This window comes from Scheffersomyces spartinae (assembly GCF_019049425.1).
Source record: "Scheffersomyces spartinae strain ARV_011 chromosome Unknown scaffold_7, whole genome shotgun sequence".
NCBI lineage: Eukaryota > Fungi > Ascomycota > Pichiomycetes > Serinales > Debaryomycetaceae > Lizanozyma > Lizanozyma spartinae.
In genome coordinates, this window is record NW_025065054.1 from 554288 (window position 1) to 568513 (window position 14226).

The 14226-nt window shown below is 40.1% G+C and overlaps 6 protein-coding genes across 6 annotated transcripts; 5 read left to right on the forward strand and 1 right to left on the reverse strand.

Moving 5' to 3' along the window:
- Positions 1-5: 5 nt before the first annotated feature.
- KQ657_004757 (uncharacterized protein) lies at positions 6-2417 on the forward strand (the record flags this gene model as incomplete). Its single annotated transcript, XM_043195423.1, has 1 exon — positions 6-2417. One exon carries the CDS (start codon positions 6-8, stop codon positions 2415-2417), a length of 2412 nt encoding a protein of 803 aa, XP_043050089.1.
- A 185-nt stretch (positions 2418-2602) lies between these two features.
- On the forward strand, positions 2603-4378 carry KQ657_004758 (uncharacterized protein; the record flags this gene model as incomplete). Its single annotated transcript, XM_043195424.1, has 1 exon — positions 2603-4378. One exon carries the CDS (start codon positions 2603-2605, stop codon positions 4376-4378), a length of 1776 nt encoding a protein of 591 aa, XP_043050090.1.
- Positions 4379-4404: 26 nt separating this feature from the next.
- On the reverse strand, positions 4405-6675 carry SQS1 (uncharacterized protein; the record flags this gene model as incomplete). Its single annotated transcript, XM_043195425.1, has 1 exon — positions 4405-6675. The coding sequence occupies one exon, from the start codon at positions 6673-6675 to the stop codon at positions 4405-4407; it is 2271 nt and encodes a 756-aa protein (XP_043050091.1).
- Positions 6676-6925: 250 nt separating this feature from the next.
- ATG4 (cysteine protease) lies at positions 6926-8413 on the forward strand (the record flags this gene model as incomplete). The annotated part of the gene is made up of 1 exon (XM_043195426.1): positions 6926-8413. The coding sequence occupies one exon, from the start codon at positions 6926-6928 to the stop codon at positions 8411-8413; it is 1488 nt and encodes a 495-aa protein (XP_043050092.1).
- A 1640-nt stretch (positions 8414-10053) lies between these two features.
- Positions 10054-10713, forward strand: SSU72 (RNA polymerase II subunit A C-terminal domain phosphatase; the record flags this gene model as incomplete). The annotated part of the gene is made up of 1 exon (XM_043195427.1): positions 10054-10713. One exon carries the CDS (start codon positions 10054-10056, stop codon positions 10711-10713), a length of 660 nt encoding a protein of 219 aa, XP_043050093.1.
- Positions 10714-10945: 232 nt separating this feature from the next.
- On the forward strand, positions 10946-13276 carry KQ657_004762 (ribonuclease P/MRP protein subunit; the record flags this gene model as incomplete). Its single annotated transcript, XM_043195428.1, has 1 exon — positions 10946-13276. The coding sequence occupies one exon, from the start codon at positions 10946-10948 to the stop codon at positions 13274-13276; it is 2331 nt and encodes a 776-aa protein (XP_043050094.1).
- Between the last annotated feature and the right edge of the window lie 950 nt (positions 13277-14226).

A 14226-nucleotide genomic window follows, 5' to 3' on the forward strand; every position in this document is an offset into this window, starting at 1 on the left:
CGAAAATGAAAACAGGCACAAAAGATAATGATAATGATATTGTGACCATAGTAACCAATCTACTGGAGGAAGAGGTACATAAGAGTCGGATTACAATTAGTGGTAAGAATGCGAACAAGTCTGTGGCATCATCAGCTCCCACACCTTTCCCTATTACCCCCACATTATTTAATCATAGTCACAATAATAATATCAATCATATGCCTCATAAGAAATACTTTGATGAAGGCTCGGATGATGATGACTCTTATGTTTCTGATATTTCTAGTGATGATGCTGATGACAACCATAATGGTGGTGGCTCGAACGATGTTAATCATGATCATAATCTCAAGATAGACCAAGTCATTATGGAATTTGATAAGACAAGTGAATCTTCCTCTCAATCCATCGCCAAACCCAAGGCAGTAAATTATTCGACTGCTGGCTCAGAACTGCTGGCAGTTACTAAATCGGTTTCACCAAATCATAGAGTGGAAGGAGGTACCACCACTAACTCCCATTTGGCTTCGGCCTTTAAAGATAAGCGGATTTTTTACATTGAGAATTCCCCTACCCCCGTTGATCCCCCATTGCATTCCAATTTAACGACACCACAAGTCGGTGGTGATGGTAGTTCTCAGCGTACTTCATCTTCTGACGTTGGTGATCCACATCAAGCATTGAAAAGACAAGACTCTCTTTTCTCTAATTATAGTTTTAGATCGGAAAACGGAAAAGCCAATCGAAATAGACTGGTTTCCTCCGTACTTAATCCTAATGGGCTTCCACCACCAGAAGAACATTTTTCGAGTGAAGACGAATATACTTCCACCGATATTTCCGAGATGGACGACGATGATGATGACGATGATGGTGATGATGACGATGATGAATTCGATGACACTGTGGAAGACATCAAGTTTAAGAGACGCGTGATTGAGGATGTAGAAGATGAATCTGAAGCAAGTATCAACAATACAAACAACAACTACAGCAATACTATTAACAATCATCTGAATAACATTAACAAATTCTTACCTTCAAGGAAGAATAGTCAAAGAAGTGAAGCTAATAGCAACTATGAAGATGATTCAAGTGAATGGTTATCTATTACAGCCTCAGAAGATTCACATCATGAAGATCAAGCTCCACCACTCGTATTTCAAAAGATTAATCCTGAGAAATCATCTTCTACGCTTAATTATATGGCAGAGATAGATGAGAAGGAAGAAGAGGGAGTAGAAGTGGCTCTGTATGATAGAGAAGATACTTCTTCTCCCAACTCTCCCAAGGCTAAACGAAAACCTAAGTCACTTTTATCCGGGTTATTTCTTAATGAAATGGCTCAAACTAATGGAGGAGCTTCGGCATTCAAGTATCCACCTAAAAAAAATGATGGGAAACCTATACTTAAAAGATCTTCAACCACTGGAATCATTACTATTGAACAGAACCCCAAAAATGATACCAAAGTGAAGAGATCTTCAATTATCTTTACCAAAAAGCATATGTCACTCAGTGATATCTCAAGAAACTATCCCCATTATGCCAACGAATTGGTTGAGAATACATTACTTTTAGATAATCCACCTCCCAGTTCAAATTCCCTCAAACCCTCTTCCATACTTGAGAAAGAAGGCTCAGCACAGTCAAGAACTACTCAGAACAACCAAAATCTAATGGAAGACCCTAATGAACTGCTTATTCGAAAGCAAAAATCAGTTGTGGGACTTTCAGATTTCAAGGTGACGATAACCAATAGTCATACTAATGGGATGTTATCGAGTTCATTAAGTAGATACTCGCCAAGTTCTAGAGTCAGTACTTCGTATGATGATACTCATGGGAACAACAACGACTCAAATGGAGGTGGTGGTGCTACTACTACTACTACGAATGAGAGTAGTAATGGAAACATCAAGTCAATGCTTTCAAAGTCATCGCGAAGTCTTTCTGGGCTATTTAATGTTTCTAAGATGAAACTATCTCTTACACCCTTGAATAGACCGGAACAGAATGTACTGAACGACAATGTTGTTACACTGGCATCTAAAAGAGAGGAGCCTTTTGCTGTCGATTCACATGAGAAGTCACCAAATGTTGTCAATGTTTCTACTCCTCCAAAAGTCATTCTACCTCATAGCCCACAAGTTCATTCGCTATTATCATCAAAAGATACTACACAATCTAATGCCGACCAACCACTGGGTGTTCATTCCACAACTGCCCCAAGATTATCGCCAGGGACACTACGGAAAGCTATGATCCAATCTGAGCTTTCGAGCCTGTTGAAAGAATCGATCATTAAAGATTATAAGTTGGGTAAGGTGCCAAAACCTGATCGCGTTGTCCCAAATATTGGACCTGAGTTGGTGCGGGCTATCTCTGACAATAATGAGGAGGAGGATGATGACTATCATTCCAAGGGATGGTAATTATATATCATTTCTAGAATATAATTAGTAAAAAGTTTGGGATCCAATGGTATAAGATTAATGCTTTCAAGATTATAGCCTTTTTAGTCACGTGATTGGTCATGTGTATTCCTTGATAATGATAAAAACAGCGATGGGTTTACGTAAAATGTGTTTGTACGCCTTCTTTATCCACCACGTAAAACATGAAAACATGTTACTATGAGCTTCTAGGAGTTGATACTGCTGCATTAGAAGCAGATCTCAAGAAGGCTTATAGGAAGAAGGCTCTTCAGTTGCATCCCGATAAGAACCCAGGGAATGTAGAGGAAGCCACTGCACAGTTCAATCTTGTACGGGCAGCTTATGAGGTGCTCAGTGATCCTCAAGAACGAGCGTGGTATGATTCGCATAAGAACCAGATCTTAAGAGACGATGATGACATAGGCTTAGACGGAAATAACTATGATGGTGATGAGATGGTGATACCTCTGATTTCTGTGGAAGATATCTATCGATACTTCAACCCAAGCATGTACACTACGTTTGATGATTCTAGTCATGGGTTCTACAGCATAGTCAATCTTTTGTTTGAGAGATTGGCTCGGGAAGAGGTTCAACATGGTAAGTACCAGAACCTACCCAAATACGACAGATACAAGGATGATGACTCTACTGCCAATGTGACGAGTCGCGAGTTCTTACTCTTCCCCCGATTTGGTAACAGTAATTGCGAATTCGTAGAGGTTAAGGATTTTTACGGCGCATGGGGAAATTTTCAAACGGTCAAGACATTCAATTGGATGGACGAGTATCGGTATTCGCATGCGCCCGATCGTCGCACCAGACGGCTAATGGAGCGGGAGAATAAGAAGCTTCGAGACGGGGCGAGGAAGGAATACAACGAGACCATCCGGAAATTTGTAGCGTTTGTGAAGAAGAGAGATCCTCGGTACAACGATGGGTTGAAGAATTGGGAGAAACAGAAACGATTGCAACGTCAACAGGAGATTGAAAAACAACTACTCCAACAACACCAAGCCAACTTGGAGACGTTGGCGCGGAAAAACAACTATGAGGTCCAGGACTGGCAACAGTTGTCGGCCAAAGAGGTTGAGGAGTTGGAAGTGTTGCTTCAAGAGGAATATGCTTCTGTAGACACTGATCTGGAGTTCGCTGATAGCAATGACGAAGGGGACCTGGCCACCGAAGAAGAGAACATTTTTGAGTGTATCATATGTAACAAGTCGTTCAAGATGGAACGCCAGTTTGAGGTACATGAGAACTCCAATAAGCATAAGAAGTTGGTGAAGAAGTTGAAGTGGGAAATGAGGAAGGAGGGAATCGAACTTGGCATTGATAAGGACGACATTGATTTGGACGAGTTTGAGACAGCGGAGGAGGATAATGATTATGATAGTGAAGAGAAGAATCATGGTGATAGTGAAGAGGAGGAAGAAGATGCGCATGTTAAGACTCAAGATGAAGGTCTTACATGGGATATTCATGAAGAACATACCAGTAGGCTTGAATACGAGGTTGATGACGTTATTGACTCAGATATAGAAGTAGAACAAAGCTCGTTTGTTCATACACCAAAGCCAAAGAAGAACAAAAAGAAACCAATTCCCGAAATGGATCTTGGTCTTGAAGAAGTTGATGATGAATTGATCAAATTGGCCAAGGGAATGAAATTGGAATCTGATGATGATGAGGACTGGAGTGTCGGATCCAACAAGAGGAAAGTTAAGAAGAAGAGGACACCTAAGGAGTCAAGTACAAGTACAAGAGAAGCTACACCACTTGAAGCTGAGTCTAAAATTGATATTACTGTATCTAACGGTGCTGAACTATGTGCGATATGTAAACAGGTGTTTGCTTCAAGAAACAAGTTGTTTCGCCATGTTAAGGAAACAGGACATGCTGCTCCTCCCCGCGAAGTACAAGGCAAGAAGAAAGGTAAAGGGAAGAAGAGTCGGTGATAAGAGTCGTTATTATTGTCGACGTCTTACCTTATACCCATCTTTGTCTTCTTATACTTGGCAACAACAGCTTCATTTATTCCCTTGTTACTTTCGTGACCTAATCCTTCACCTTCTATCCATCCCATCTTCATGAGTAGCTGTCTACCAAAATTATCTTTTTCAATCAGTGGTGCATTCTCTCCAACAACTTCTCCTTCACGATAATGAACCTTGGGTCCTTTCTTTTCCTTTTCTGGTCCACTTTCAGGGACTTCTGGTCTTAGAATTCCCTTGACATCTGTTCGTTTGAATATAGGTCTTTGTCTCAGAATACTCTTGATGTTACCATAATCTGGCAAGTATCTAAACGATTTTTTGGTCTTTGAAACCTTGATAAACACCTTCTTGCCACTTCCACAAGTGTCCGTTCTCATGTTATAGAATCTGGCAAGCTTGGATAAAGTTCTGTTGCCATGGGGATCTAATGGAGGGAACGAAACTGATACTCGATCAACAGCATTCAAAAATGAATCAAATTCTTCAATCATCTCACTTACCTTAATGGCATATGGATATTTCACTGATAAGTCACCTTTACTCAAGCCTCTTTGTTGTTGATCTTGTTTCCTTTGAGCTGTTCTTAACTTCTTCAGTTGCTTTTGTATTTGGTATTGGTCCATTAAACGTTGACGCATTTCAGTATCCAATTCCACTTGGATTTGGTCAACATCCAACATCTTCTTACGTCCTTTACCTTTGGTTCGTAAGCTTTTGGTAAGAATCATATCTTCTGGAGGTCTGGATAAAGAGCTATGGGCAAATGCTGCCATTGCTCGTATGGATTCTAAATCTTCTTCTTCTTCTTCTTCTTCTTCATCTTCATCTTCATCTGATGAGGATGAGATATAGATATCAGAATAAGAATCATCGTGTTGAGCTTTTTTGTCCTTCTTTGGCAATTCTATAAGGCCATTGGTGATGTGTCTCATGAATTGAGTCAATCGATGTTGTGGAACTCCATTATCCAACACATATTGGTGAACCTCAGCTTCGTCTATCCATGCAAATTCACCACATGTGAGCTCCTCGTTGCAAACATATACTTGATTCTGGATTCCAAAACGAACATTTGATATCTGAATCTTTGAACAATCAAACTCGAAATCCTCTTCAAGGAACCCATACGGTTTCTCGTCATCTGATTCTGAATTTGAATCTGATTCTCCTTCATCGTCTTCTGAATCTTCCTCAATATTGGCGATGTAATCAGCAATGGAATCATCTTCCGAACTCGAGTCATCCGTACTTTCAGAGTCATCTTCATCTTCATCAACAAATCCTGTTGTTGACATGCTGTTCAAAGCTGCAACCGTGTACATATCAGCAGTTGTGTTTCCTCTACTGTCTTTCGAAGTATGCAATGTGACATTACCAATGGTGATGACCGGATCATATTCAATCGCAGATGGTTCTTCGGAGACCGCAGCAGCAGCAGTCATCTTTGATCGAACTATATCAAGAATCTTGGCAGTCTTAGACTTTGAATGTGAAGTCAGATTATCACCAACATTATCAATTTCAAAATCATATAAACTTTCACCTTCATCTTCTGATTCTTGTACCAGTTCCAGAGAAGAGTAATGCATCTTACTGTCAACTTCATCCTCAACTTTATCCTCTTCAATGGCCTCTTTTTCCTCATCCTCCTCTTCTTCCTCCTCTTCTTCCTCCTCTTCTTCCTCCTCTTCTTCCTCCTCTTCTTCCTCCACTTCTTCCTCTTCTTCCTCTTCCTCTTCTTCCATCTCCTCAAGCACTTCAGCTAGTATGTCGTCGTCGTCCAATGTCGTCTTCTTCAACTTTGATATCAAGTCTTTCAGAGGATCATACTTCTCCTGAGACCGGACAAACTCAATCGGCCTGAACCGGAACCCATTGTGTTCCATATCATCTTGCTCATGTCTTATAGTATATCTTATCCCATCCATGAGCGATGTGCCTGTCTTGGACGGAACATACAATGTCTCATCGAACTCTTCTAAACCGGGAAATGACATCCGAGGCTGTCCAGAGAACCTTGGACGTCTATTAGAATTCATTTCACTGCCTCCTCTATCTCTACCTCCTCTTCCACCACCTCTTCCACCACCTCTTCCACTACCTCTTCCACCACCTCTTCCTCTGCCTCTTCCACTACCTCTTCCTCTTCTGGTACTCGACCCACGTTTTCTATCGCCGTGATCAGCGGCGTTCTTCTCATCATGGGACACCTGTTCGTTCTCACGGCGTCTCCTACTCTTCTTGGAATGTCTCGCCATTTAAGATTTTGCTTTAGTATGATATATATAGTGGCTAACATGTGCCCTTAAAGCATAGTTCTTTCTTTATATTACTTTTGAACTGAACTGTATATATCAGTTGGTAGCGCAGAAGAGATTAGCTCTATGTAATTGTATGCAGTCTTTTGTAGTTGCTGATAGTAATACATTCACAACCTAGTAAGGGGAAGTCTATTACTTACTCTTTTCTTCTTTAAAAACGTTGACAGGTTAACCATTCAAGTTAATTATGGATCAACAACCTTCTAGCACTAATGATCTGGATACTGTACATTTCTCAGAGCCGAATTCGGATAGCTTGGTCGAGGAACAGGCTGTCAAAGTTGATGTATTATCAGGGGCAAACCCTCCACCAAAAAGTAGTGATACATCTATCGTGATTGATCCTATTGATAGTTTGGCGGTTAATGGGTCTGTGGGTGGTTCTAGACCCACTTCTGGTGGTAATGGAGCTGTTTCCGCTATTAGCTCGTTTTGGAACCAATGGACTCAAGCTGCTACTGCTACTGCTACTGCTACTGCTACTGCTACTACTCCTCCAGTAATGATCCAAGACAAACAATATACCGAACTCAAGGACTTTGAAAGCAAGATCACGGGGATCATCAATCTTACGTATCGATTTGATTTCGAGCCTATCCCCAAACATCCTGATGGTCCTACTCCCATGGGGTTCATCCCCAACATGATCTTGACCAAAGGGATGTATCACAATTTTACTCGTAATGTAGCCAACTTAATAAGCTCTGAGGCTTTTACCAATGATGTTGGATGGGGTTGTATGATCAGGACTTCTCAGAGTCTACTTGCTAATTCTTTAATGCTGTTTGGTGGAAGATCAGTTGATGAAGCCACGGTTCTCGGGTATTTCCGTGATAAGTCTACTGCTCCATTTTCGCTTCATAATTTCATTCAGGTAGCTGGTGAATCGCCCCTTCAGGTTAAACCGGGCGAATGGTTTGGTCCGAACGCTGCCTCTCTTTCCATTAAACGATTGACTAACGGCTTACAACAGTGGGGGCCACTCCCTAAGATCGAAGTTATGATAGAGGCAAGTGATATGTACGACGAAAGAGTTAAAGCAGTGTTCGCTAAACGAGACATTTCTGGATTATTAGTGCTATTTCCTGTCCGTTTGGGAATAGATAAAATACATTCGGTTTACCATTCAAGTTTGCTTCATCTTCTTTCAATTCCTCAGTCTGCAGGCATTGCTGGGGGGAAACCGAGCTCTAGCTTTTATTTTGTGGGGTTCCAAGGCACAGAATTGATTTATTTGGACCCCCATTACCCACAAACATGTACTGAAGAAGATATAAAGGTGTTGAACGAATCTTACCATCCCAAAAATTATCATCGTTTGGACATCACCGGCTTGGACCCTTCAATGATGATTGGTGTCAACTTGCGTGATTGGGATGATTATGTTGCCTTCAAAAAAAGCTGTGCGGCGAATTCTAACAAAATCATATACTTCCAAGAGCATCCACCTTCTTCTCAATCGATGTCTTCCGTTCCTACTGCTACTCTCAGACCGAGGAAGAATTCAGAATTTGTTCTGATAACGTCTAAGGATTACGAAGAAGATTTTGTAACAATAGACAATGATCAGAGTGAATTTGTTGAAATTAATAATGTGGCGGCGGTTCACGAAAGAGATGCTGAAGTATTAGTTTCAGTTCCTGCTGAAGAAATTGTTATCGTTGATAAAAGTTAATCAAACTTGCTGGTCAAGATTGAAAGTACTACACATGGGCGATCCTTTTATAATTGTACTACCATCAATTTAGAAAAAGTCTTTCGGACTGAGTTGATCATTAAACTACGTTGTAACTTACTATTATATTTTTCAGAGAGGCCTCAAGACCCTTGGTCATATGATAGGATGTTATTAGTCTCCCTGCATTATTCATCTCAGTACTTTGATGGTTTACAATACCTACTTCAAGTTGGTACTATTTAGAGCACCACCCCAGGATCCAATTGGAGTGCAACTTACTATAAAATTTGGACCTTGTGTTGTTGGATAAGCTGGAATCTTTTCGTTTTGGATGAGTAGCCCTGTGAATATAGTTTGAGGATGAAATAATCGTTTGTTTGAGGTTTGGATTGTAGGGATGGATCGTATTATGCGTGTGGTAATACGTGAATAGAATTTTTTGTCCTCTAATCTTTGTTAAAGTTGGACCAACAAAGAAAAATACGTTATATGGTACATGACCAAAGAGTTCATTTGCAGATTCCAGAGGCTAAAGTTTCTTTGCATAATTCCGAACTGGAATGTAGTTGAAAATGAAATATGGGATTCATTGTTCAATCTCATGCTGATTGCCACAAAGAGCTGGCATTGAATCATTATGAGGGACATCAAGTCATGATACATTTGAAAGCGACAAAGGACAGTCATTTTTGCACTCCTTGTTTTTTGATCAGTTGGAGTTGTTAAGCCTGAGACACTGAAAGTTCCATTTTCTGCTGTTCTCTTCCTATTGTAGATGGAGAAGATGGTCATGTGAACTGAAGTCGTGAATAATACACTGGGGTCATTTCCTTGCCGAGCCAGTTCGTGATGTTCACAAGAAGTTTTAAAACTTATCATTGATTTCACGATTAATATACAGATCAACTCCTGGATAAATTCATTTTACATGTGTTCATTATTTTGCAGACTTCGTTTGCAACCTGTCAAATAAGTTGACTTCGATATTCTTATTCCTGCATACGATGAAGTTGCAATCTCGTATTTTATTTAATGACATGCAAGTGAATTTTATCCATAGATACAAAGATGTACCCACTTGGAGCCGTCCCCTAGTAAGCTGTAAGATGACTTAAGTCATTTACATCAGTTATTACATTCGCTATAACCTGAATTATTGTTAAGTACACAGAAAACACCTTTGATTAGCGACATTCTCAAACAAATAAGTTTCAGCAGAACTCCTCACAGTTACTACTTAAGATGATGCTGTTTCCTGCAGTAGAAGCTGCAATAGAAGCTCCACTAATATACGAAATAATACTTTTTTTTGTATAGTAATTACAAAGTTAATTTTACTACAATGATTGTAGTCAAATGCCATTACATTTGGTTCAAATGTTCACCATAAAGAGAAAAATTATAACAGCCTTGGTACTGTTTCTCGCTATTCTAACAACTATTTATAAACAGTATAAGAACTAAAAGGGAATAGTAATAAATCCAACTGGAAGCATTTTAAAATGGTGTTTGGGTCTTCCGATGTTTAGGTCCATAAGTAAGTATTGTACCGAACACGACCAAATAAAAGTTTGGAAAGTTAAAGGCATACTAGTATGACTTAGAACAACCTATATGTCTCTTCCTACAACAATAATATGATCGATGACAGTTTGAAGATATGTACTGTGTGTGCATCCAATAATAACCGTTCAATGGAGTCACATAAGCAGCTCCAGGATGCAGGATACAACGTGAAATCGTTTGGTACTGGGTCAGCCGTTCGATTACCAGGTCCATCACAAGACAAACCCAATGTTTACGAGTTTGGTACACCATACGAAGACATTTACAATGATTTGATGAACCAGAGTGCCCGGAAGATGTATGAAGCCAACGGATTAATTCATATGTTGGACAGAAACAGACATGTGAAGCGAGCACCGGAGAAATGGCACAACAATAAATATGCGGGTAAATTTGACTTAGTGATAACATGTGAAGAGAGGTGTTTTGATTCTGTGCTTGAAGATTTAATGTATAGAACATACAGCAAGAATGATGATGGAGATTATGATGTGAAGACCCTTGTGCATGTGATCAATGTGGATATTAAAGATGATAATGAAAATGCTATAATTGGAGGTAAGGGCATTCTTAAGTTGGTTAATATGATACATGAGTTCCGTCGAAAGAAAATTGAGGATGGAGGGGATCCATCTGAGCATATTTTAGAGGATCAGATGACTAAGATCTTGACCCAATGGCAAACAGAACATGTTCATTTGCCAACGTTATATAGCGTGACATATTATTAGGGATTAAGGGAAATTAATACATCTACAGGTACATACATATGTATATACATTATAATAATGTACGCATGCAGATATACGAAGACAAAAGGTATAGCACATATGCATAAACCTGAGTATACATGCGTACAAACTTACATATAAACGTACACACATACAAATATACTGGAAACGATTTATCTCATCTCCGCGAAAATTAAATGTATGAATAAACGCTTCTTCTCTTCCTCTAGCAATGAGCGGCACAGGGAACCTGAGAAAAGCTAAGCTCTACAGCAGTCGACAAATCCGAACTCAAGTCAATGATAGTTCGTTTTCTTCTGAAGGCGGGAAGCTTCTGATTCCTCAGTTTCTTCAATCGCGTCAATTTGAGATCGAATCGCTTGAACGAGCACAGTTGCAATCCAAATACAGCGGAGCCGCCAGATGTTTCCAAACACTTCCTCGGACTTTAAGACGGCGTGTAGCATCGCATAATGTGAAGCGGATCCCCAAGAGACTTCGAAACCGAGCCATTCGTGAAATGTCCGAAGGCACAGTGAGTGCCATGAAGAAGCAATGGAAGTCGCCTCGTATTCGTAATTTAAGAGGCAAACAAAGATACAGATTACTTATGACCAAAAAGCTACTCCTGATACAGACAAGAATGAAATATATGCGTAGTTTTCCCAAGAACTATCGGTTGACTAGTAACACCCAGAAGAGGCTGTTGCGTCACATTTGGAAGGGGTTGAATCGTGAGCTTCGCTTGCAACGACAGGAGAAAGCGAAGGACCCCCACAACCGCTTAAATAACAGAGTGGGGGCGTACGATAATTATGGCAGGGGAGGTGAATTGGCAGAAAGACCCACTGGTAACATCAAATATTGGAAACGTCAACGTGATTACGTATGGTTGACCAGTCATATGTGGCATGTGAAACGGTTCCACATGCTTAAGATTCATGGGTGGCAAATCCCGTTGCTGCCCACCCAAAAGTGTTTCAAGTCCATGAATAGAGCGAAGAAACAGGACTGTGTTATATTTGATACGTCATATTTGAATCATATGGTTGTGAGGACCAGGACCAGCTCGTCTACGTCTTCAATTTTCAACGACTTCGTGGTCCCATTGGCCAAGATCACACAAGAGGAGGCGGTACGTTCAAGCGGAGTCTATGAAGGATTGGTGTACTATCGTCGTGGCAACAGTCCTTACATGCTGACAACGCTCGTGTTGATTTATTGGAATGGCGATACGGCTATCGTGCGAACATATCCTTCTGCCTACGAGGAGTTATTTGCACATGTCGTGGCCGAGTACGCCAATTGTGTGGAAATAGATGATTGTAGATACGCCATCGGGAGTCTTGAACTTCGTGGACCGAAAGCTCTTGAATTGCTTACCAAAAATCTAAGTGTGAGCGAAGAGAGTGAACTGTTGCAGTTGTGGAATTCAATGGCAAAGTTCCCGGATACATATCCGACAGGGTCTTGTTTATCTATTAAAATGAGCGATCCTCGTATTAAGAAGAGGAAGACCAGCGGAGTGAACTCGATTGCTTCATTGTCGTTTATTGACTTGTTGAAAATGTTAATTTCTCATCGTCCTACAACCACTTTGACTGACCACGCAGAACGATATGCAAGTTATGAAGAAATGAAGTCCATCAAAGAAGTTCAAAAACAAAATGCTGCTACTCCTGCTAACGTGCCAATATTGCTTATAAAGCTTCAATCTAGTTCCTGGACCCTTTTGATGCCTTGGTATTGGATTCTTCCAACGTGGCATGTACTTGTGAAATCACCCAAGGCGAAACCCGGTGGTCAGAAACAGATTAGACAGTTTAACTTTGAAGCAGGGATTAAGAGTTACCCAATAGATTTCCCATTCACACCAGATGGATGGCATTGGCAGCAAACTCAAAAAACTATCAAGGCATTGGTATATTCCAAATTACCCAAAAGCAAACGGATTAATTTCGATCAATATGAAGGTCCTTTGGACCCCCATGGAAGTGATTGGGAGTTTCTCCGTCGTTTGCATTATGAACTAAAGGAATTGAAACAACAGAATAAACTTCCTTTAGACACTGGATCGGATTTTGCTAAGTTCAATTACGAAAGAGATATCACCACGAACGAAGAGACGGTACAACAAGTTATTTCACGAAACATTACTCTGGTGCATGATCTTGTGGTTGTAATAAAATCTGGAATGGCTATGAAAAAGTCTTTTCCTGCTCGTAGCATTTGCTTACAAGATCCAAAGTCTACTACTACTAACGAAGAAGACGAGAGTACTAAGATACCTATTTTACCAGTTAAGTCAATTGGATTAAAACTTGGTACGGGATTGTTGAAGGATAACGCACGTATTTATCGTTGGTGTGCGGATCCTTCAGACCATAATAAAATGATTGTGGAACTAATTGGGTTCATCAGTAGTGGAGGAATGAACTTAGATTTGGGGAAGCTGCTGGGTATAGGGTGTGTTGTGGGAGATGCTGATTTGACAGGTGGGAAAGTACTTGTAAGAAATATTGGTCAAACAATATTTCATGAGGCCACAGTAAAGGAATTATAGATCAAAATAAAGTAATGTCACTAAATATAATTATTGTGTGAACGATGTCCATCACAATGTCCATCCTCTTCTCCATTATCGCATACAAGTTACCCGGACAAAGTATTTCAGTATAAAAAGACTCGGTTCGCACCAAAAATGAAATTTTTTCACTTCTTTTAAAACTTCATACTTACCTCGAGATGTTATGGGGGATCAAGTAGCCCCATAACCTGATAGATCTGTTGTGGTGTCTGGCATAGGACACAGGCTTTTTATACGTTTAAATGACACAATCCTCTGGAGTGTGTTGTTTGCTTGATATCGTGCTCGTTTATGATGCGAGGTGGATGTTAGGTAGTATGAATTGCCTTGGGCATTGCACGGGAATTATATGAGAGTATGGTTTCTGGCTCCATCAACGTTGCATCTGTCTGCCAACGCTTGTTAACTGTGTTTGAGTTTTAATGTATGGTGTTACAGTCTTGCATTATGCTCAAATATGGGAGCGTGTGGGTCTTTAAATTTTTGATTTTTCTCATTTAATAACTTAAACAGTGTTTAACAATGAGTGGTATTATGAGCATGCTCTGACATCTCGTGCCAGCAAAACCAAACCCCAAAAGGGATGTAAAATGAACTAAACTATGATGGTTCATGGAGCTGAAAATAAACCTAATCCATATTAGTCACGTGATCATTAGAATCACGTGAAGTATTGAATTTGGAAACGAACCTTTTCAGGAACACACATGCTGTGGATGGGGTTATTTTCCATGCAACAGTTGGTGCGAACAGATACATATGTTGTGCTAATCAACTTCCGATACACGGCATTTATGTTCACTCAATAATATTTCTAGGCATGCGGTGAAGAGTCTGTATTAATGTAATATCACATGTTGGACCATTCAAATATCCACACTTCCTATTTGAATAAGCTCTTTATGTTCATCCGAACAAATTCTTCG